Source organism: Desmodus rotundus, chromosome 2, assembly GCF_022682495.2.
Source record: "Desmodus rotundus isolate HL8 chromosome 2, HLdesRot8A.1, whole genome shotgun sequence".
NCBI lineage: Eukaryota > Metazoa > Chordata > Mammalia > Chiroptera > Phyllostomidae > Desmodus > Desmodus rotundus.
This window is the reverse complement of record NC_071388.1, coordinates 128,547,132-128,571,666: the sequence shown is the minus strand read 5'-3', so window position 1 is coordinate 128,571,666 and position 24,535 is coordinate 128,547,132. Positions and strand designations below refer to the sequence as shown.

The 24,535-nt window shown below is 36.7% G+C and overlaps 1 protein-coding gene across 3 annotated transcripts in view; it reads right to left on the bottom strand.

Moving 5' to 3' along the window:
• THSD7B (thrombospondin type 1 domain containing 7B) overlaps positions 1 to 24,535 on the bottom strand; it is an 865,484-nt gene that overhangs the window by 225,518 nt on the left and 615,431 nt on the right. For all 3 annotated transcript variants that reach the window (XM_024569693.3, XM_045203176.2, XM_053918625.1), the window contains 2 exons: positions 22,549 to 22,743; positions 17,059 to 17,322 (listed from right to left, as the gene is read on the bottom strand). In XM_024569693.3, coding sequence (XP_024425461.2) covers positions 17,059 to 17,322; positions 22,549 to 22,743 — 459 coding nt within the window. The remainder of the gene's footprint in view (positions 1 to 17,058; positions 17,323 to 22,548; positions 22,744 to 24,535) is intronic.

The following is a 24,535-nucleotide window of genomic DNA, read 5'->3' as shown; positions in this document are numbered from 1 at the left end:
GTAATTTTATCCTAAAATTAATTTTAGTTAACACTGAAGCTCCGTTAGATGAGTCCCTTAAAAAATAAAAAATAAGTTCAAACATCACTCGTGCCTTAAAAAGTGTCTTGAATAGTTAAAATCTTTTTAGCATATGAGTTCCTACATAAGTTAACTCCAACTGACATTTCTAACCTTGTCTTCTACCGCCTACCTAATCATGGTCACACTGAGACAGGCTGTAAGCCCGCACAAGTGGCAGAGGGCAACTGAGACAGGTAGTTGAACAAAACAGTCAAGCAATTTACAGCCAGGTACAGAAGGTCATCCCCAGAGAGCACAGTGGCAAACACGAGGCCCGCAGTCTGAACCCGGCCCTCCGCCTTGTTTTATCCTGCCCAGCACCTTGTTTCTACCCGGCGGCAGCGCCAAACTCCCTGCTCCTAGTTAAGGAGTAGTTACACTTTTACAGTCCTAAAATTACATCCAACCCTTTGAAGGCAACGGCAGTGGTGCTGATGTGGCCCCAGTGAAAATGAGTTCACCCCCTGCAATAGAGATAACATTTAAGTGTCAGTTGTATTCCAGCTCCAGGTGCAGAAAAACAGCAAAGTCAGGGGGGCTACACCAGGACCAGCTGCAATTATTAATGACCCCCTGCCCTGTTGTCGAGATCGTCATGCTCACGATACAGCCTTTTCTGTAAGCCAGCCTTCAGGCCCCGCTCGTATCCTCTGACCCAGGCCTTAAGAGCCGAAAGTGCCCAGCCACCTATACGACCACCAGTTCTACAGGTGACACTGGCACTGAGAAATAACAGGGAGCAACAAAGGTGACTTATTAATGCAGGTTCATAACTTGGACTTTATTAATGCAGGTTCATTCAGCTTTTATTAATGCAGAATTAATCCAAATTTATTCTAACCTAATAACGATACTAATCACTTAGAAACAATCAGCAATGACATCACATGAGAGAATTGGAGGATAACAAACCCGAGTCCCAGTCTCAGAGTCTCAGTCTGTGGGTCTGGGAGACAGCACGTGAGCAAGGAAGCTGTCAGTGCTTTTCAAGGAAGAATGTCCAGAGCCAGGAGGGCAGCAGGGCAGATGAAGTCCTAAGTCCAGCAGGGCAGAGCCTCTGGTGGCCAATGCCAAGGGAGATCAGCGTGGCATGGAGCAGCACGCTGGGGTGTGCAGCTCGGCTCTCTCAGCAGTGGTCTGGAAACTGCCTCAGTTATATCTTGAGGGTGGTGTACTCCACCCTTCTGGGTCTTTCTGATAAATGTCTTGACACCCCTGATGGCAAGTGGGGAATTTGTCCAGGAGCCTATTGATGGGTGGTCCCACTCTGCAGACACGGCTACTCTGACCATGTGTGCAGGTATCCTGGGTGTGTCTCCTTGTCAGATGTCTCGTGTGACTTAGGTAGCTTCCCTCTTGAATGAAAGTGTCATTGTTCATGGGCAGCCATCTTTGTTACATGACTGACTCCACTTTGTTTTATATACTTTATACTATCTTGACCAGACCAATGCCATTTTATTGCTCCTGCTGGCCACACCTGGCACTGACCAATCAGTGGAGACCGTGACCCTGAAAGAGCACACCTGGAAACTGAGGACTATCTTGCTAAAACCCACCCCAAAATTCCCACCTGTAAGAGAAAGATAAAAGCTCAAGACAAAGGACACAGCCCTCCCCATTCCCTTTCCCTGTTTCTTCCTTCACGTCTTCCCCACAGGCACGCAACTCCTAAACTCTAAGGGACCCCAAGATTTGCAATCAGGGCAGCAATGGGCAGTGTCAGTTTGTTCCAAACTAACCCCCTGCATCTATTCTCGAGGCCACCTTTTCTCTGACTTTCCAGTGAGTTAAGGCAGCCCAGCCTAGGCTCTCCCTCCTGCTTCTTCTACCCTAAGCCCTTCCTTAGTTTACTGTCCCCAGTTTTAATAAATATACACTCATAGGCAGCTGGACTTGTGAAATCTTTTCCTACACAAAGTCAAGAACCCACACACTGTCAGCAGCCCTAGGCAGACACACTGTGGGCCAGGTTGCCTATCCAGTAACAACACAGCACTAGCCATCCTTACCCAAACGCCGTGCACCCTTTTCTTTTTCGAGAGCCAGGTCGCATATCCTCACTCTTCTGAGCACTGTACAAAACCATCCTAGAATTAGCTCATCGTTGTCTTCCCAGAATACTTTGTTCATACTTCTCTTCTTGCATGTTCCACATTTAAGTTTACATGTTTACAAACCTATTGCTAACATAAGACATTCTCAAAAAATTCCTCTAAATAAGTCAAAATCCCTAGTGCCAATAATTTAGATATGCCTGTGAATGTGTGTATGTGTGTGTGTGTGTTCACATATATATATGAGAAGGGACCCCCCAAAAAATTTATTTATAAAGAACTGTGCATTTATTCTTACATGTTTAAACTTCAGTCACCTTCAAAGCACTGTCCATTTGATGCTACACACCTATGGAGACTTTTGCCCACTGCGCAAAACAGTTTTTGAACTCGTCAATGTTGAAGCCACTTAAGTACTCATGTTGTTCTTTGTTTAACCTCTTCCACATCTGCAAAGTGTTTCCCCTGCGGACTTTTTTCATCCAGGGAAACAAAGTCGCTTGGGGCAAGATTGGGTAAATAGGGAAGGTGGGACACATGGGTCATGCTGGGTTTGGTCAGAAACTGAACACTAAGTGAATTGTGGGCAGATGCGCTCATAAATCACCCATCATAAAATGGGCCAACACATTGAAAGAGTCTTCAAAAAAATCACTGAAGCCGAACAGAGCCTCTCACAATGATGCCAGCTGGCACACGGATACAGATGGGTTCCTAGAACACTCACCTAGCGGGGGAAGTCTGTACTACAAGGGGCCCACTCTCCAAAAGGGAATTCCATTTTTTTTTGGGGGGGTCACCTTTGTACATGTGTAAACATACATAGATATGTTACACATATTTTGCTCTAAATTATTCTTCCAAATTATTATAAATTGTTATAAAATTTTAATTAGATCTCAAAATTTATTTTTAATTTTTTTAAACTTTTGAAACATAGTCCTTATACAATTCATGCATTTAAAGGTAATAGGATTGAGGGTTGGAGGTGGGGATGAGTGTGGTGGGGAAAGTGGCAGGAAAATGGCGACAACTGTACTGAAGCCACAATTAAAAAATTAAATAAAGTTAATAATTCAATGCTTTGTAGTATATTCATAGAGTTGTTCAACCATCACCACAATTAAATTTGGAACAGCACTGTGTCCTTCCCAAATTCAGATAGTGAAGCCCTAACCCTGAATATGATGGTGTTTGGAGATAGTGCCTTTGTGAAGTAATTTGGTTTAGATGAGGAAGGGAGGGTACGGACCTTATGAAGAAATCAGGGCCCTTTACAAGAACAGACACCAACGAGCTTATTCTCTCTCTGCCATGTGAAGGCAAGGCAAGAATGTGGCTATTTGCAAAGCGGGAAGTAAGCGAAGCTGTCAGAACCAAATGATAATGGCATCTCGATCTCAGATTTCTAGCCTCCTGAACTGTGAAAAAAAATACATTTCTCTTGTTGAAGCCACCCCAGTCTATGATATTCTGTATGGCAGTATGAGCTGATTGATATAGAATCCCTCCCTGTTCCCATTCCCTCTCAGGCCCAGGCAAACACTACCTACTCTCTATCTCTATAGTTTTGATTGGCTTGAACATTGCCTGTAAATATTATATACTATGTCATCTTTTGTGACTGACTTATTCCACTTACTGTAATGTCAAGATTCATCTATGTTGTAGTAGGGTCAACACATCATTCTTTTAATTGTCCAGTAGTTTATATTATATGATATGTTACATTTTATTTATCCATTTATCAGTTAATAAAAATATGAAGTGTTCTCGCTTTTCAGCTTTCATGAGTAATGCTGCTCAATATTTCTGTATGTTTTATGTGAATGTGTTTTAATTTCCCTTGGGCATATATGTCATTTCTGTTGGGTCATATAGTAACTGTATGTTTATCTTTTTAAGGAACTGCCAAACAGTTTTTCAAAGCAGCTGCACCTTTCACATTCCTACTGGCCATGTATAAGGGTTCAATTTCTTCACATCCTTATCAACACTTATTTTTTGTCTTTTTTATTGCAACCATTCTAGTGGGTGTGAAATTATATCTCATAGTGACTTGATTTGCATTTCCCTAATGACAAATGATGTTGAACATCTTTTCATGTAGTTATTAGCCACTTGTATATCTTCTTTGGAGTAATATATATTTAAATCCTGTGATCATTTTTCAACCAGGTTATTTGTCTTTTTATTGTTGACTTATAAGATACCTTCATATATCATCAATACAAGTCTCTTATCAGATATATAACATTTACAAATATTTTCCCTTTTGTAGGTTGCCTGTATACATTTTTGATAATGTCCTTTATAACATACAAGTTTTTAATTTTGATGAAACCCAACGTATCTCTCTTTTTTTGTTGTTGTGGTTGCTAGTACTTTTGGTGTTGTTTCTAAATGACTTAGCCTGGCCAAAATCACAAATACTTACAGCTGTTTTCTTCTAAGAGTTTTATATAGTTTTGGCTATTACATGTAGGTGTATCATACACTTAATTTTTGTGTATGGTGTAAGCAAGGGGTCAAGAATCATTTGTGTGTTTTGTGTAGATATTCAGTTGTTCCAGTTCCATTTGTTGAAGAGGCTATTTTTTCCCCATTAAATAGTCTTGGCAGACTCCTTAAGCATCAGTTGAGCATAAATGTAAGGGTTTACTCGTGGACTTCCAACTACGTTTCACTTATCTCCATGTCCATCCACGTGTTAGTGCTACACTGTCGTGAATGCTGTAGCTTTGTAGTAAGTTTTGAAATTGGGAAGTGTGAGTGCTCCAACTTTTTTTATTTCTTTCAAGATCGTTTCATTATTCTTGGCCTCTTGCATTTCCGTGTGAACTTTAGGATAAAGTTTGTCAATTTCTATTAAAAAAAGGAAGCTGAGATTTTTTGATAGGGATTGTATTGAACCTGTAGATCAGTTGGAGGAGTATTGACATTTTAACACTATTAAGTCTTCTGGCCCATAAACATGGTACATCCTTCCATTTACTTAGGTCTTCTTTAATTTTTTTCAACAGTGTTTTAAATTTTTACATATATATATATATATACTTTGATTAAATTTATCCTTAAATATTTTGTTCTTTTTTATGCTATTATCAATGAAACTTTTTAAAAATTTATTTTCTGATTGGTCATTGGTAGTGATTAGAACTACAACAGATTTGGTATATTGGTCTTTTACTTTTCCAGATTTATAATATAATTGATGGTATATTGACTTTGTACCCTGCAAACCTGATAAGTTTATTTATTGGCTCTAATGGTTTTATAGGGTAATTCTTTAGAATTTCCTGTTTACAAGATCAGCTTATCTGTCCACAGATACAGTTTTACTTCTTCCTTTATAATCTAGATGCTTTTTATTTCTTTATCTGCCTAATTGCCTTATCTAGAACTTCTATCAGAGTGCTGAGTAGAAGTCAAAATTGGACATCCTTGTTTTAGTCCTGGTCTTAGGGAATTGAACTATGTTTTTACAATGTAGGCAGAGTTATTTGGCGCTTCTTCATCAGATATCTGCTGGTTTACATATAAAATATTTTTATTATTTGATTCCTTAATTTAAAAGCATTTGTTTAGAGGTTCTGTTTACTTTCTAAGATAAGACATGCTGCTTCTTATTTCAAGTAGGTTAAAGGAAAGTTGCACATGGATTTAATCATGGGCCCACAATTTCTCCCTGAGAAGGGTTACAACACACACGGCCTGTCCCAGAAAGGTCCTGAAGTACCAAATACAAAGATACAAGGTTATAAGTCCCTGGTAATGCTTTCTGTCACTGTCCACCTCCCATCACCACCTGAGAAACCTTGACTCTATATCTGGACATAATTCTGGATAAGAAATATATGTATATGAAACTGTCTGATGTCCTGACATTTTTGTCTCATTATAATTCAAAAAACTAAAGTACCATCTGACTCAAAAAGGGGAGATAATCCCAAAGGGGAAGTACTTAAAAACAGCAGTGTATTAGACTGTGAATATTTCCAATGAGTATTGATTTATCTTTCTATACTGTTATATAGGAATGATGTGGATGAAAACAAATAGTTACATGGATGTTTGTTAAAGAATAAATGAATTCATAAACAAATGAACCAGTATTCCCAATGTATTCCTTCATTAGGTGAGTTCTTAGACTGAGTGTCTCAAACATTGTCAACAGCAGAACTCTCTCTTCAAATGAGGTCTTATCCGTAAGCCTGTTTCTAGGAATCATTAAATAGGTCAAAATTAGAAAACAGGACATAAAAAATCAAGAACAGAAAGCCAAAACATGATTGGGAGACAAATGCAAACAATATTAGTTCCATATGTCATGTTCAAGGAAATAACTGAAAGCAATTTTTGCTTTCTTCATTATATTTTAGCCAATGACATTTGCCTAACAGTTTGCAGAATTATGATATCGATCCTTTCAATAAAGATCACTGTGTAGGCACCACACACAGAGAAATAAAATAACACTATATGAATGCTTCTAACATTTCAGAGAAGTTTTCCTTTTCTTTTCATTTGCTCATCTTTGAAGTTTAGCTCAAAAATGTAACAAAATCAACATACTGTGGTAGGCTGAACAATAGCACCCAAAGATATCGGGGTTATAATCTCTTTAACCTGTGAATGTTACCATAATCTCAAAAGAGACTTTGTGGTAAGAAAATTGAGGTGGGAAGATAATCCCGAAAGATTTGACATTGAAGGGCTGACACAGAAGAAGGTCAGATGCACTAAAGCGAGACGCTGTGCCTCAGGTCTTATGGCCCTGAGCCCAGGAATGCAGCTCTAGAAAATGGCAAAGTTCAGGAAAGAGGTCCACCCCCTACCCCAAGACCTTAAAGCTGGCAGGGCCCTGATTATCCCTTGATTTTGATCCAATGAAACTGACTTTGGATTCTGACCTTTAGAACTGTGATAGAAAAGATATATATATATATATATAGGTGTATATATATATATATATATATATATATATATATATATATATATGTGTGTGTGTGTGTGTTTTAATCTACCAAGTATGCAGTTTTGTTACAGCAGCTGTAGGGAACTCATATACCTATGTGTATTAAGCTTCCTTGTACATAAGCGAGGATTTATATTCTGTGTTTGGTTATGAAGTATTGCATGTGTGTAATAAGATTACACTTTTCCAGGTGTTCGTCCTGGTAGAATTGTGAAGTAGACACAGCCCCTTCCTAAGAAGCACTAGGACTGGGGAATCTCTATCTTGGTAAAAGACACGAAGCACCTATGCTCAGTTTATAACGGGTTCTAAGGGTTGGGGAAGGGCTGACTGGCAAGACTGCCTGTGATTTCCCAAAGGAGGTAACATTTCTCATGTAAGTCCAGAAAGGTTATCGCGAGTGGACTAGAGAAACGGGTTGCAAGGAGGAAAAAACGAAAGTCATAGCAGAAGTAGAGTGAACGGATACAGAAGGCAGAAGCCCCATGAGAACAAACGGTACATACTGAGACATGCAAAATTAGAAGATGACTGGAGTCCAGCCTGGAAAGGAAGAAAGATATGGCGTTAGGGGTTAAAAAAGGGTAAAGTCATGAAGGGCTGGTAGTCCCTGCTAGGGGGTCTGGACAATCTGTTGACATTGAAAGTTTAAACTTATGTGAGCAACAACCAGATTTGACTTTTGGAAAGATTCCCGTTATTGAAATAGGAGAAATAGATGGCAGAAGGAAGGACTGAGTGAGGACTGTTGAGGGACAACGCCACAGAGAATATTAGGAAATAGGAGAGAAGTCCGAGCTAAAAAGAGAGCCACAGAGATGGAAAAACATGGAGAGAGTAGAGAGATATCTCTAAAGTGGAAATATCATAGCAATTTTTATAGCAACACTCACATTTTTCAAAAAAGCAAAAGAAGCAAAACCTCAACATTAAATAAACAGAAACATATTCTCCATATTGTCAAAGTTAAATTTCCTTGCCCCAGAGTAGGCATTATTAATGCCTCCTCAAGTGCTGTGATGTGAAGACTTTTACAATGTCTCAAGAAACATGAATGTGTGGCAGGGGTGTCCAACCTTTTGGCATTTCTGGGCCACACTAGAGGAAGAAGAGTTGTCTTGGGCCACACACTAAATGTAAAAACACTAATGGAAACTGATCAGCAAAAAAAACGGTTTTAAGTAAATTTATGATTTTGTGTTGGGCACATTCATAACCACCCTGGGCCGCATGCAGCCCACAGGCCACAGATTGGACATTCCTGGTAGACGATTTAAGAAACTGGTCATGTCAAAGTTCACATGACTTATCTTTTTTTCTATAAGGGAGAGTAAAATATAATTACTCAGTCTCTTCTCTGTGATGGATTTATGAGGACAGCTCAGAATAGGTAACATAAATCTCTCAATAATTTAAAATTTAACTCATTCACAGGAAATATGAAGTATTTAAAATGTATTAAGATTAAATTCACATATTTTCCAGTAACTGCAAATAAGTGAAATGATAATTCTTTAAGTCGCAAAGAGATTCTTTATGTTATTTATTTATTTAGCTTTGCTATCTATACCTCTTAATATATGATAACAAACTAATTGCTGCAATAGAGTTAAGCTGCTAGTGCTAAGTTACTTCTTGATGAAATATTAATGAAGATAATTAACTGCCTATCAAAATCATATTTCATCTAGAATCAAATATAAAACAGATTGTATTTTCACTTTATAGTTTGATGAATTAAAATTTATTTACACAGTTATCACTGAATCACTGGGAATATTGTTTTTCTGCATTTTCCATTCTTTCAAAAACATTGCCTGTCCACTTGTAGCAATGCAACTTCATTTCCTCTAATCCCAAACTGTGTATCAACCACAAAGCAGAACCGCGTGTTCTCTAAAGTTTGTCTGGCCATGTAACGCACAGCTGACTTGTCTCTGGACCTGCCTGCATTATACACAGCTATTTTACCTAAAGAGCTGTTTGTAAACAAATTTTCCACCTGACGATTACACTTAAATTAGATCCAGACTCTTTTCCTTTGTCCCATAAGATTCTGCCTATTTCTTCATCCTCACTTCCAAAACTCTCTCCTTACTCCCTACATTCTAACCACTGGGCTCCTTTGTTATTTTGGCCAGAATTTCTTTCCTGCCACACATTCTCTGGACATGCTTGTCCCACAGACTAAAATTACCCTGAATGTACTTTTCACAGTTGCCTGCTTTGTTCTTACTCTTCACATCTCAAATTGTTATTTCAGTGAGGACTTCCCTAAAATCTAAGATTTTCTATTCATAGCATCTTAAGAGCTAATCAAGGTTTGAAATTTCTTTTAAAAAAAAATCTTTTTTCTATCCCCCACTAGACAATAAGCTGAACAATTCTCTGATTTATCCCTAACTTTATATCTAAATTGTAGAAAAGGACCAGATTCTATATACAGCAGGTATTGACTATATAGGTTTTTATCAAATAAATGAATAAATAAACAAATGTATAGGTGACATCAGAATCATGGTAGAGTAAAGCATTCCTCTCTCCTCTTCCTTTTTCATAACAACTAATTAGACATCCATTGCCTACCAGAAACGTCTCTAGCATTACAATGAGAAACTTGGATGTTTCTAGTTCACTTGTGCTTCCGGAAAAAAGAAAAAAAAAAAAAAACAGAGAAAACTGGTGGAGGCTTCGAATGCAAGGCAGTTGGTGAACGGGCCCCACCCCACTCACTGAAATCAAGAAAGCAAGAACCTGGAGAATACAAGACTTGGCAGATGCCCAGGGGCAAGGGAATTTTTAGAAGTTCATCCTGACTAAGGGGAGATTCCAGAATTCCTCTAAAGTGGAATAGAGAGGTGTTTGGATGCAGAACAGAGGGAAGAAGTTGCCAAGATGACTTCCTGTCCCCAGGCGACAAGGCAAGATGCTAGGATTTGGTGCTTGCAGTGGTTACCTTTCTGGCAGAGGAGGTAGAGAGCAGTGACCTTTCTCACAGAGGAGGTGGTAACCACAAGCCAAAAATTTAGAATATATTCACAAAATATAAAACAGATGAAGACAGCATATCACCATGAAAACCCACAAATTTACAAAAGCAGGTAGAAACAAAAGAAATATAAAACAATGGAGATTAAAAAACTAGAAGCAAAACAATAAGATGGCAGAAACAAGTTCTCTTATCACTAATCACTCTAAATGTAAATAGACTGAATTCACCAATCAAGCAAAGAGCAGCTGGCTGGATTAAAAAAAAACTAAACAAACAAACAAACAAAAAACCAAGACCTAACTATATGCCTATATGCTGCCTATAGGAAACTAATTTCATCTCTCAAGACACACACAGGCTCCAAGTGAAGAGATGGAAGAAGATACTCCCTGTAAGTAGAAACCAAAAGAATGTGGGTGTAACCATACTTACCAGAAAAAACAGACTTCAAGCCAAAAATAGTAATAATAGATAAGTCATCATATAATGATAAAGGGGTTAATACATCAATAAAATAAAATAAACATAAATATATATTTATATAAAATTTAAATATATATACTTTTATTTATATAAAGTATAAATATATATATTTTGGGGTGTACATATATATATATAAGAGCATCTAAATATATTAAGCAAATACTAACAGATGGAAGGGAGAAATAAAGACATGATAATACTAAGGGACTTTCATACTCTACTCTCAGCCATGGATAGATCATTCAAACAGCAAATCAACAAGGAAATGTTAGAACTAAACCAAATGGGTTTGACATACATAGTATATTCTACCCAACAGTAATCAATACACATTCTTCTCAACTGCACATAAAATATTTTCCAGATTAGATCTTTATAGGACATAAAACAAATCTTAGCACATTTAAGAAGATTAAAATTATATCAACTATCTTTTCTGACCACAATGATATGAAACCAGAAATCAAGAAAAAAGCTGAAAAATCTAAACGACACACTTCTGAACAATGAATGAGTCTAAGGAGAAGTCAAAAGGAAAGTAAAAGTTATCTCAAAGCAAATAAAAATGGAAAGATGGCATATGAAATCCTATGGAATGGTGCAAAAGCAGTTCTGAGAGGAAAGTTTATAGTGATAACTTGCTATAATAATAAATTAGAAATATTTTAAATAAACAACCCAAATGTACAAATCAAACAACTAGAGAAAGAAGAAGAAAAGTAAGCTCAAAGTTAGCAGAAGAAAGAAAATAATAGAGTGGAAACCAATGAAATAAAGAAAAAACAAAAAACAATAAAAAGATCAAAGAAACTAAGAGCTGGTATTTCAAAAAAAAATTTTAAATAACAAACCTTTAGTTAGACTAAGGGAAAAAAAGGGAGAAGACTCAAATAATTGAGAAATGAGAGAGGAGACATTACAACTGATACCACTAGAATATACAGGATCATAAGAGACTACTATGAAAAACTCAGATAGCCTAAAAGAAATGAATAAATTTCTAGAAACATACAACCTACCAACACTGAATCTGGAAGAAATAGAAAATCTGAAGAATAGCCCAATAATGAGTAAAGAAACTGAATCAGTAATCAAAAAACACAGGGGAAAAAAAAAACAAAACAAAACACTAGGAGCAGATGGCTTCACTGGTGAATTCTAGCAAACATTTAAGGAAGAATCAGTGTCAATCCTTCTCAAAATCTTACAAAATAATTGAAGATGTGGAAACACTTTCAAACTCATTCTACAAGGCCACCATTATTTTGATACCAAAGCCAGATATGGGAACTACAAGAAAAAAAAAAAAAACCATAGACCAATACCACTGTAACTATAGATGCAAACATTCTCAATAAAATATTAGCAGATTGAACTGGGCATATTCAAAGAATGAAACACCACGACCACATGGGATTTATCCCATGAAGAGAAGGATGGTTCAGGACACACTAATCAATAAATATAATAAATTCCATTAATAGAATTAATTATATGTCTGTTCTTATGCGAGTACCAGACTGTTTTGATTATTGTGGCGTCATAACATAGTTTGATATCAGGTATTGTGATCCTTCCTACTTTGTTCTTCTTTCTTAAAATTGCTGAGGTTATTCAGGGTTGTTTATGGTTCCATATAAATTTTTGAAATGTTTGTTCTATATCTGTGAAATATGTCATGGGTACTCTAATAGGGATTGCATTGAATCTATAAATTGCTTTGGGTAATATGAACATTTTGATGATGTTAATTCTTCCAATACATGAACATGGTATATGTTTCCATTTGTTTGTGTCTTCCTTAATTTCTTTCTTCAGTGTTGTGTAGTTTTCTGAGAACAGACACATATATCAATGGAACAGAATAGAGATCTCAGATATGTATCCATGTCTCTATGGTCAATTAATATTCAACGAAGGGGGCAGAAGCATAAAATGGAGTAAAAATAGCCTCTTCACAAATGGTGTTGGGAGATCTAGACAGCTATAAGCAAAGAAATGAAACTCGACCACCAATTTACACCATACACAAAAATAAACTCAAGATGGATAAAAGACTTATAAATATAAGTTGCAACACCATAAAACACAGGTAGGAAAATCTCAGATATTTCACGCAGCAATATTTTCACTGATATGTCCCCCAGAGCAAGGGACATAAAGGAAAGAATAAACAAATGGGACTTCATCAAAATAAAAAGCTTCTGCATGGCTAAAGAAAATATCAACAAAATGAAAAGAGAACCAACCATATGGGAAAATATACTTGCAAATGATACCTCGCACAAACGTTTGATCTCCAAATATATAATGAACTCACACAATTCCACTCCAGGAAGACAAACAATCCAATTAAAAAAAGGGCAAAGGATCTTAACAGACACTTCTCCAAGGAGGACATTCAGAGGACCCAGAGACATAAGAATGAATGTTCAGCATCTCTAGTCATCAGAGAGATGAAAATTAAAATCACAATGAGATACCACTTCACACCAGTCAGAATGGCCATCATAACCAAATCAACAAACAACAAGTGCCAGTAAGGTTGTAGAGAAAAGGGACTGTTGTACTGTTCCTAGTGCACTGTTTGTGAGAATGCAGACTGATGCAGCCACTGTGGAAAACAGTATGGACTTTCCTCAGAATTCCTTTGCTAGGACTATACCCTAAGAATCCTGAAAAAACAATTCATAAGAACCTATGCACCCCAATGTTCATAGCACAATTGACAACAGCCAAGTGCTGGAATCAACCTAAGTGCCCATCAGTAAATGAGTGGATCAAAAAACTATGGTACATTTACATGATGCAATACCATGCTGATGGAATACCATGCAGCAGAAAGGAAGAAGGAGCTCCTACCCTTTGCAACAGCTTAGATGGAACTGAAAAGCATTATGTTAAGTGAAATAAGCCAGTTGGTGAAAGACAAATACCGTATGATCTCACCTATAAGTGGAACCTAATGAACAAAACAAACAAGCAAACAAAATATTACCAGAGACATTGAAATAAAGAACAAACTGACAGTAACCAGAGGGGAGGTGGGAGGGGATAATAGGAAGATAAGGGGGGAGGGTTGTCAAGTAACATGTATAAAGAACATGTGGACAAAGCTAAAGTGGGTAGGATTCAAGGGTGGGAGGTGGGGATGGGGTGGTGGAAGGGAGAGGTGGGGGGATAATGGAGACAACTGTACTTGAACAACAATTAAAAAGAGGAAAAAAAGAATTATAAAAAGCAGATGATCATCACAATGAATTGAGAAAAAGCATTTGACAAACTACACACTATTTCAAACAAGCAACAAAAAACCCTCTCAACATTGGGTATAAAAGGAACATACTTCAACATAATAAAGTCCACCTATTACAAACCCATGGCTAACATTAAACTCAATTGTAAACGATTAAAAGCTTTTACTGTAAGATCAGGAACAAGACAAGGTTGCCCACTCTCACCATTTTTATTTAATATAATACAGGAAGTCTTAGCTAGAGCAATTAGGCAAGACAAAGAAGTAAAAGATATCCAACTAGGAAAGGAAGAAATAAAATTGTTGCTATTTGCAAATGATATGATTTTGTATATAGAAAATCCCAAAGACTGAAAGAAAAGAACTATTGTAACAAATAAAAGAAATTACTGAAGTTGCAGTATATAAAATGTACTTACAGAAAAGAATCACATTTTTATACATTAATAATGGGACATTTAAAAATAAAGAAAAAAATTACTCCTTTCACAATAGCATTGAAAATAATAAAACACCTAGGAATACATTTAGCCAAGGAAGTGAAAAATCTGTACAATGAAAACTACAAGATTTTGTTGAAAGAAATTGAAGAAGACATAAACAAATGGAAAGACATCCCTGTTCATGGGTTGGAGTAATTAATATAGTTAAAACGTCCCCACCACCCAAAGCCATTTCTATATTCAATAAAAGCCCTACCAAAATTTCAATGGCAATCTTCAAAGAAAAATTTCTAAAATTTGTGTGGAACCACAATCCTAAAAAATAACAAAACAGGAGGTATCACACTTCCTGATTTCAAACTATGTTACAAAGCTACAGTAATTAAAACAGTATAGTACTAGCATAACAATATACACTTAGACCAATAGAAGAAATCAGAAAACTCACAATGGAATCCCCATATATTCAGTCAACTAGTATTCAACAAGGGGGCCGAGAACACCTGATGGGGAAATGAGAGTCTTTTCAAGAAATGTGTTGGGAAATCTGGACACACACATGCAGAACAATGGAAGTGGACCCCTGTCTTACAAAATTAAATTGAAATGGATCAGAGACTTAAACCTAAGACTTAATTTTATAAAACTCCTAGAAGAAAATGTAGAGAAGAATCACCTTGACAATGGTATTGGCAATGATTGTTCTGATCATGATACTAAAATACACACAAAAAAGCAAAAAAAGGCACTACATCAAGTCTAAAAGCTTTTGCACAGCAAAACAAACAACAAAAGGAAAAGGCAACCTACATAATGAGAAAAAAATGTTGCAAACCAAATATTGGATAAGGGGTTAATATCCAAAATATAGAAAGAATGCATACAACTCAACAATAACAATAACAACAAAACCCCAACAATCAAATTAAGCAATAGGCAGAGGAATTAAATAATCTTTTTCCAAAAAAAACATCTGAATGGTAAACAGGTATGTGAAAAGATGCCCAACATCACTAATCATCTGGGAAATGCAAATCAAAACTACAATGAGATATTACGTCACGCCTGTCAGAATGGGTAACATCAAGAAGAGGGTAACAAGTATAGGTGAGGATGTGGGGGAAGGAAACTCTTGTGCCCTGTTGGTGAGACGCACATTGGAAAACAACATGAAAATTCCTCAAAATATTAAAAATAGAACTACCATATAATCTAGCAATTCTACTTCAGGGTACATCTGCAAAGGAAATGAGAGTAGAATATGATATATAGGTACAGACATATATATTTCCATGTTTGTCGCAGCAATATTTATAATGGTCAAGATATAAAAACAACCTAAGTGCCCATCAGCAGATGAATGGATAAAGACGGGGTATATACACAGTGGAATATTATTCACCCATGAGAAAGACATCCTGTCATTTGTGACAACATGCGTTGACCTTGAGGACATGCTAGGTGAGATAAGTCAGACAGAAAAAGGCAAGTGCCACATGTTATCACTTATATGTGGAATATAAAAAAGCCAAACTTATAAAAACAGAGAGTAAAATGGTGGGGTGATAGAGGGAGTTGGCAGATGCATACAAGTTGTTTAAGGGTAAAACCTTGTAGCAGGTAAACAAGTACTAAGTCCTTGACACCTAATGCACCGTAAAGTGCATACAATCAACAATATTATGTTATAATCACATTTGATACAAGACTACAACTTCTTTTGTAAAATGGGTCCGTTACTTGCTTGTGATGTCTTTAATGTTTCTAGAGGTCAAATCACTGAAAACAATTGTGTAGACTAACCCAGGAAGCAGAGCAATGATGGCACCAATTAAAAAAAAATCATTCAACTTTAAATTGCATTCATATAATGATACAGATATATCTTAAATAAAGACAAGCCAATATACACATTGGCAATAAAGACAAACTTGCATGTTAGAACTAAATTCAATTTGCCTTTTCTGGTACTATTGAGACAGCTTATTTGGAACATAAGATCTTGATGACAGAGACCAAAAATCAATCATTTTTCCCAGAGTTTGTTATTCAAACACAAATTCTTTCCGTACCGTCTGTAAAATTCCTAAGTTGCTTAGTCTCTTTAAAAAGGAAAAAATGTAGTAACCCCTCCCCCCAAATAGAACAGGAAATTCATAAAGTCCATTGTAATCATAGTCTCAGCCTCCTCCATCAACGTTCACTCCACCTTCATCCTTTTCTCCATTGACCCATATTTTTCAAATTCTCTTAAAGTTTGAAAAAAAAAAAAAAGTCTTCTACCTAATTAACATCTTGCAAACTCTCCCAGCTGGCCTAATTTCTTTTTTTTTTCAATTTTACTCTACTATATGGGTGAACTTATATGTTGTATTATAAAACATTTAAAAATTAATTTTTCATTGGTATTTTGTAAACTCACTTATTAGAGACTAAAGGCTTAATCACATGTAACATACATGTGAAGAGCATCAATGAACACCATTTGTACCGGGCTTTTGCTTTCTCAGCGAACTGGAACAACTGTGCTCTCCGCCAGCAAACAAACGACCAGAGGAGAAGTATAGAGTGAGCTGAGGAAGGGCCTGAAAACACATTCCAGAGACTCATGAGATATGGATATGTGCATTTCGTGTGTCAATAATGCATGAGAAGCAGTGTGTGATATTGACAACGGAGAACGGAAACAATTCTTCAATAATAACTTCACTAATTCTAGACCTCGGACAAACCTCCTGGGTTATTTGTCAATGTTCTCATCTCTTACTCCTCACCCACCTCCTTACCAGAGCTGCTGCAGTGGGAGGGGTCCACAGGTCTGCCGTTTTTATCCGAGCAGGCTATTGCTCGAAAGCGCGTGCCCTTTCCACATTGTTTGCCGTCTCCTTGCGCCTGCACTCCTCGCAGGGGTTCCCTTCTGCTTTCAGGAAGAATGCAATCTGACCAATTTCCATAAGGTTGAGATATAAATACATCACAAGGACATAGTTCTGTTTCCACTAGAGGGTACAGGTCAGGTTCCTGGCATTTCTCCTTCTTCCTGCTTTTTCCTGTTCCAACAAGAAATATTGATGCATTAATTTCATATCCACTGTTTTGTTAAAAGTCACTCACATTATTATATTTAAAAGCTCTTAGAATATTAAGTCTTAAAGTGAAACGTTTCTTATTTTCATTCCTTTGTACATAGAATTAAATCCTAGGTCAATGAAAGCAACTCCCAGAGTAACTGAAATTCGAATAAACTTGACAAAAGTGTTTTTATGAAGGAGATTGGTACAGAATACTTAGGAAATGTTTGCTATAGTGGCTCAACAGCTAGAAAATTCTTGTTTATTATTTTCCCAATAATTTGTTGATAAAAACAGATTGATTACCATGTTACCATTTTCGTTGAAACTAACAGTTGCCAGGGAAACTGACAAAATGGTATGAAACAGACTCCTTCCCCTTTTTTTCAAGCAACTTTTTAAAAACAGAGATTATTTATTCAAGGAGTGCGACTGAGGGTCAGCTGGGTGTGACAAAGTGGAACTTATTTTGGTTCCCATTATCCGGCAGCTCACAAATACTGACAGAAACACTAGACTGAGATAAAATGCTCAAATCACATGGGTTAATTTAATCTGAGAAAAAGCAATGGCTTCTACCTTGAGAGACCTTTTATAATTAGGTATTCTAGAAAGTGACTCTACCTTACCAATGACTTTCTGGACTTTTTAGTTGTGATCCCAACTTTCAAAAATGACAATGCAGACTCATTTTTTCACAAGTACTCTGAGTACTTGATAATCACATTTAATGGATTCCAAGTCTGCCTGTAATTTGATTCAACTTTTCTGTTAACACACTTCTAGATTCCTAAAAGTTTTCCAGGATCTAGTAATTCCACTTCTTGTCTCATTAGTAGATCATTAGCTAGTCATGATCAGTTATTAAAGGTAGGCATCTTTACTGATGCATTTCCAGTCTTTATGGCTCTTTTAGAAACACTGGGTACAAGCTGATGTATGAACTGCTTTCTCCTTGGCAGATAGTTTACATTACACACAACAATTCTGCAGTTATCACCTGATGATCGGCTCTACGGCCTTCCCTGATGCTTACGGCCACAGTAAACAAGGGTTCCTACAGGTCCTGAAATGATCTTGCAGAAGCTTCAAACACACAGCTAACCCTCTGGGGGCATGTATTTATTCACTTGCCTCTCCCTTTAGGGCCGCTTACTGAGAATGTACTTGAAAAACACATCTCTATTATGGTTGTGGGAATTTACTGATTGAAAGATATCTCAGTGGGTGGTGACTGGCTTCTTCCTCTTAGCATTTCACTTACCCAGTCTCTGGTGAATACATTTTCCAAACGTCCATAAAGTACTATTGTCTCCATCTCTTCTATTTGTACTGTATTCTCAACACACTTAACCCTGGATTCTGAGTCCACATATAGCTTGGAACTACTTACTCCTGCCACAGTAATGAATAGAGCCCCGGGATATCTTTTATTCTTTTTTTTTTTCAGACTTGGTTGTTCAATGATAGTTCAGACATGACTGCACTATAATTCTTGAAATATTCTTTCCAAGTTCCATCACACCTCCCCTGTTTGTCCCTCACTTCTACCTTGCACCCCACTCTCCCTCTAGGCAGTCTTTGTTTGTGTTTGAATTTTCCTCTCTCTGTAGCTCCCTTAGCTAATGGGCTTCCTGGAGTCACTGCCCTAGATTTTCTTTTGTGATCCTGAATCTTTGCCCACCCGAAGAGTTTAAATAGCCACCTAGAACTCTTAAATCCCTCATTGTTATCTTCAGCCCACATTTCTTGCTCAAGCTTCTCAGCCACAAACTAGAAATCTACACCTAAGAAACCAATCAAATACAACCTGGCAAAACCCACATTCATCCTCTTAATCTTACTGTCTATCTTTCTCCTTGTGTATTTCCCAATTCTATCAATGTGACCAAGTCAAACACTGGAATGTCATACTTGAATCTTCTGTTGTATTACCTATATCTGTTTAATGGCAAACACCTATCATTTCAAATACCTATATATTTCTTGAGTCTGTTCATTGTTTCCATTCTAACCAATACCACCCACATTTAATTCACCTCCAAATCACCAGCTTAAATTACTACAGTGGCTTCTTCCAAAATCTTATTGCCATTTCTATCTAGTTCCCAAACTGCAGTCAGGACCAGCTCACAAAGATTGAAATCTATCACATCACTCATCTACTTTAACTCTCTAGTGACTTACCACAGTTCATGGAATGAAATCTGGACTCCTCACCATCGTTATCAAGGATCCACAGGGTCTGAGCCCATATGTGCCTGTCTCCTGCCTATGCTGAACCGCTCAGCCTCTGGCATATGTGGATGAAAAGGGTGCAGTAATAAATAAGTCACAAATCCCTAACTAGGCAGGTCATGGTGGGTAGTCACGTCCCATGCCTTTCACTTCTTTAGTGAAAGGTTTTTAAGTAAGTCCCATTCATTGTTCTTGTGACTCACTCTAGGTTAACACACCTTTGAAATGACAGAAGAAATGCCCCTCAAAGGGGTACCCACCCTTAAGGAATCATGCAATCTTGTAATCCAATCCCTGCCTTACTTTCCTCCACCCTCATGTAATCATCCTTAATTTCTTTTATTTTTAAGATTTTATTTATTTATTCTTAGAGAGGGGTGGGAGGAGAAAGAGAGGGAGAGAAATGTCAATGTGCGGTTGCCTCTTGCAAGCTCTCCACTGGGGACTCAGCCCATGACCCAGGCATGTGCCCTGATTGGGAATCTAACATTATCTTTCTTAATTATATGGTGTCACTCTCTGAAGGGTTTGAGCAAGTTAGTTAATACAGACATGGTTCTCGCAATGAGGAGCAAATGCTTACTGGTCCTTTGCTTTGCGTATCTTCTAGTCAAAATTAGCATTAACATCTGAATTCAAATGAGCTACTACTAATTTTTTTAAAAAATCAATCCCTACTACAACTCTAAAAACAATTTTTCCCTTTAAGTCAGAGGGAAATCTGTGCTTGATCCCACAAAAACACAGAACTACAACTAAGTATTAAATATGTGTGTATTTGTTATCCAGTTAATATATATATATTAAAACCTGGACATATATTTTATGTAATGATTTTTCCATCATTATATAACAACTGCTTTAATTACCACTCATTCCAAAACCTGTGATGATCTAGTTCAGATACAATGCACAGAACACCCAAATATTGAAGTCTCCTGTTAAAAATGGGCAAAAAGAAAAATAAACACCCTAGATGGTCCCCTATTTAATGGAGTGGCTTGTATGTGTGTGTTTGTGCTTCTCCACGTGTGTCTGTTTAGTTAGAGTCACACTGTTATGGTCTAAGTTGTCACTCATGTCAACGGTTGCTTATTAAGTTTACTACCAAATTACATGGAAGAAAGTAAAATGCAAGCATTATATCACAATAAAAATAAGTCTTCAGAAGTTGAAAATTTTAATACACTATCTTTTTTTTCAACAATGACATTAAATAATTTATTTCATTGGTATTTTTGCACAACCCATATATTTCATTAAATTGACCACTTGTTTTTGTATAACTTAGAAATTAAGACACACAAAAGGTCAATTTGCCAGCTAAAAGCATAGTAGTTAACAATTTAGAAAAGAAATTCAAGTAATTCCTAAGATAGAGGTTTCAGGAAAAATGTTCAACAATTCTTCAATTACTCACATAAAAAGTATATTTTGAATAAATTAAACTTATTAAAGTTTTGACAATTCATAACAAACTATGCAGGATGTAAAATGAAAAAAAATATCCTAGGACTTTCAATATTTTTCTTTCTCAATTTGCAAGTACAAAATATCATTAGTTAACACAAAGAAAAACTGGCCACTAATTAAAACTTCTTTTTCCCCTCTAAAGGAGAGTCTCACACATCTTTTTAAAGATATAAAGTACCTAGGATATGGCTTCTAAAGCACTATGTATGAACACACAAATGAACTTTCCCTACAGTTACCACTGAATTTGAAATTATTCCTGTCATACACATTGTATGCCATTACGTTGTTTTATGTTAGAAACATAACCAATGTTGCCTAAAATTATATATGCAAAGATTTTTGTAGAAGAAAAAACACAATGTGCAGCATATTTTATTTGATATTTCTATTTAGGATTATAAGTTTCCCCTACACTTATGACTGGGCTCCTGATTTGCATGCAGAAATACTGTTAAAGGCTCTCACCCATTAAGTAAACCTATTAGAATGAGTTAAATTTAAAACAATCGAATAAGCAATGCATTCAAACAAAGGGGTCTTGAAAACAAGGGAATTAGCACTTGAACTGCTGGTAAGAATGAATGGTCATTGTGCTGAGTTCTTCACTGTCAACACCAATTTTATTATCTCAGTGACTATTTTGGCATTTTTCCCTGTGGTTCTCCATTCACCGAATTAAGTTTTCTATATATGCAAATACATGTACAGTTAAGAGAAGTTCTGACATATTTGCCTAGACAGGTAGAAAAATATATTACTGAATCAAGTATTTGTATATTATAGGCAAAAAATGCTCCTAGACCTTGATTAAACTAGTAATTGCTTTAATTTCCATTAAATTTCATGGATGCAAACAGCAGTAATTAATAATATACCACAAAAGCAGAATCTATGTATGCAACTTGATTTTTACCTCACACTACTAAAATTTTAAAATGCTAAATTGCTCTTAAGGCAATGGCGAAATATGATGATATTGGTTAAATTACCTTTGATGTTCTTTACAAAACAACGGCTGCTTTCAACCTTGTTGAAACCCTGGCATGACAGACACCAGAGTCTTAGCCATTAACTACTCCAGGCAAGTTGGTGCGTATGTAGTCCCTTATGACTACAGGGTGTGTCAAAAGTAGGTTTGCAGTAGTTTGTATGGAAAACATACAATAATAAATAATAATACAAGAATAAACTCTGTTTTGTGTACTCACAACTGTAAACCTACTTTCCCCTCACTCTACAACAATTATAAAGCTGTATACAGAAGAACTTCATATCTATCGAGTGGTTCTATACATCTTTCATTTATTTCACAAATATTAATTGAATACAAAGGATGTGCTAAGAATAGACACAGAGGATATAATGGCAGGGAGGGGTGGGGAGAGGCGGAGATCTGATACAATCACCTTTCTTTCTAGAGCTTACACTGTCCTCCGTAAGTTCAAGAGTGCATCACTGGCCTGAAGCTAGGGCATACAAAGCACACCTCACCTGTGAGCTGTCGCCGTCTGCTTCGGGTTGCTTCGCAATTTGTGGAGCAGGGAGTAAACTTGGACCAAGCAGTGAAGGTGCAGTCGTCTCGACATGGGACAGTGCATTCTTGCACTAGGGGAGGCATGTTACTTGTCCCCTTGAGGCATTCGGTCATTTCTGCTGACTGGTTATCATTAGTGATGCATGAGACAACTAAAAAAAAATACACATGGATTATTTTGTTATTTTGATTAGATAAGCCTGCTGATGGTTCTTTGACAAAAATAGCAGAATCCCCCAATGTTTGAAAATGTAGTTATCACTGTGATTTCAAAAGGTGCTCAGCATGGCTATCCTTACTTCTCTCTGAAAGTTAAATGTTTATTGTTGCCAGTGTAGGTATTTGACAATTTCATTGTTTACCTCATTAATTCAAACCCTGCATTGACAGCACCCAAAATAATTTTCAGTAATTTATTATATACGTCCTGCTTGTGAGCATCTGATCTCTAGGGGTGATAGAAAACGAAGTAAGAGATCCTGTAACAGTGAATAGTATGAAGATAAAATGAAAAATACCACAAAAACATAATCTGAACTCTTCCTCAAGTTTCTTGTTGGTTTGCTTGTTTAAATGTCACTTATGGAAATGGTCCTGTTTCACTTCACAGTCAATATTTTAAAAATCATTTCTGTTGTCAATAAGTAAACTTTTTTCTCCTTATTAAAATTTCAGGAATAGTTAAATTTTTAACTTTTATTCAAGTATAGGCATAACCTATTCAGATAATTCCCACTACAGGTATCCTACCAATTGCAGATACCCCTCCAAAGTTTCTTTCACACACTTTTCAACTGGAATGCCTCTGGTCATACCATAAATTAAGTAAAACATTTATAAAATTTTACTTTTTTTTGGTTTTTGCATCATTGATTTAATTATGAACGATATATCTGTGCATCTTTTACTCACCCTGGTTAATTATGGGCTCTCTCCAAGGATCTATCTTTATATTCTCTAGACCAGAATTTCTCAATCTTGACATTACTCACCTGAGGACTTTTTAAAATTACCTTTAGAGAGAGAGAAAGAGAAGGAGGGAAACATCCATGCCAGAGAGAAGCAGCAGTTGGTTGCCTCTGGTAGAAGCCTGGACCAGGGACTGCAAGCACCCATGCCCAGACTGGGGTCATACCTGCATGCTAGGCATGTGTCCTAACTCAGAATTGAGCCCTCAACCTTTCGATTATGGGACGATACTCCACCCAACCGAGACACACCAGCCATGGTGGCACTATTGATATTTTAGATTGAAAACTTTTTTTATGTGGGCACGTGAGTTTCCTGTGCACTGCAGACTTTGGCAGCATCTCAGGCCTCTACCAGTTAGATACCAGTAGTACACATATCCTTCCAGTCGTGAAAACCAAAAATTACTCCAGACATTGCCAAACACTGCCCCCAGTGGAAAACCATTCTTCTAAACGGATTCCTAACCATGGCCATCTAGGGGAATAGAGAACTTCCATGGCATGAGTTTAGACACACTGCTTCAGCATCTCTGGGGGAGAACCCCAGGGATATTTGGCTGTAAGGGCCCCAGGTGGTTCTGACCACCCACATTTGGCATGGTGACCTTGGACATGGTATGTGTTAATGGATATTTGCTGAGTTCATCATTGTAAAGAAACCATAGTGTAGGATCATTTTTTATTATAGTTCCTTAAAATTTACCAAGTTACAAGGAATATATAGTCCACAGCTTAGGATCAACATTGTTAGAATTCTTTATATAAACTACTCCAATATAGGGTTAGTGTTCATAGGGAAGGGGTTCCTTTAAGTTGTTCATTCTTCTCATATTCTGAATTATTTTCTTTATTCTGAGTGCAAAAAAAGGACAAGTCAATCTGAGTAACAATTTTTTAAAAACTGGTGAAAGCCAAGCCTATCTAATGTTTTAGGACCAAGGAATTAGCTAAGGTGACAATGACGCACACACAA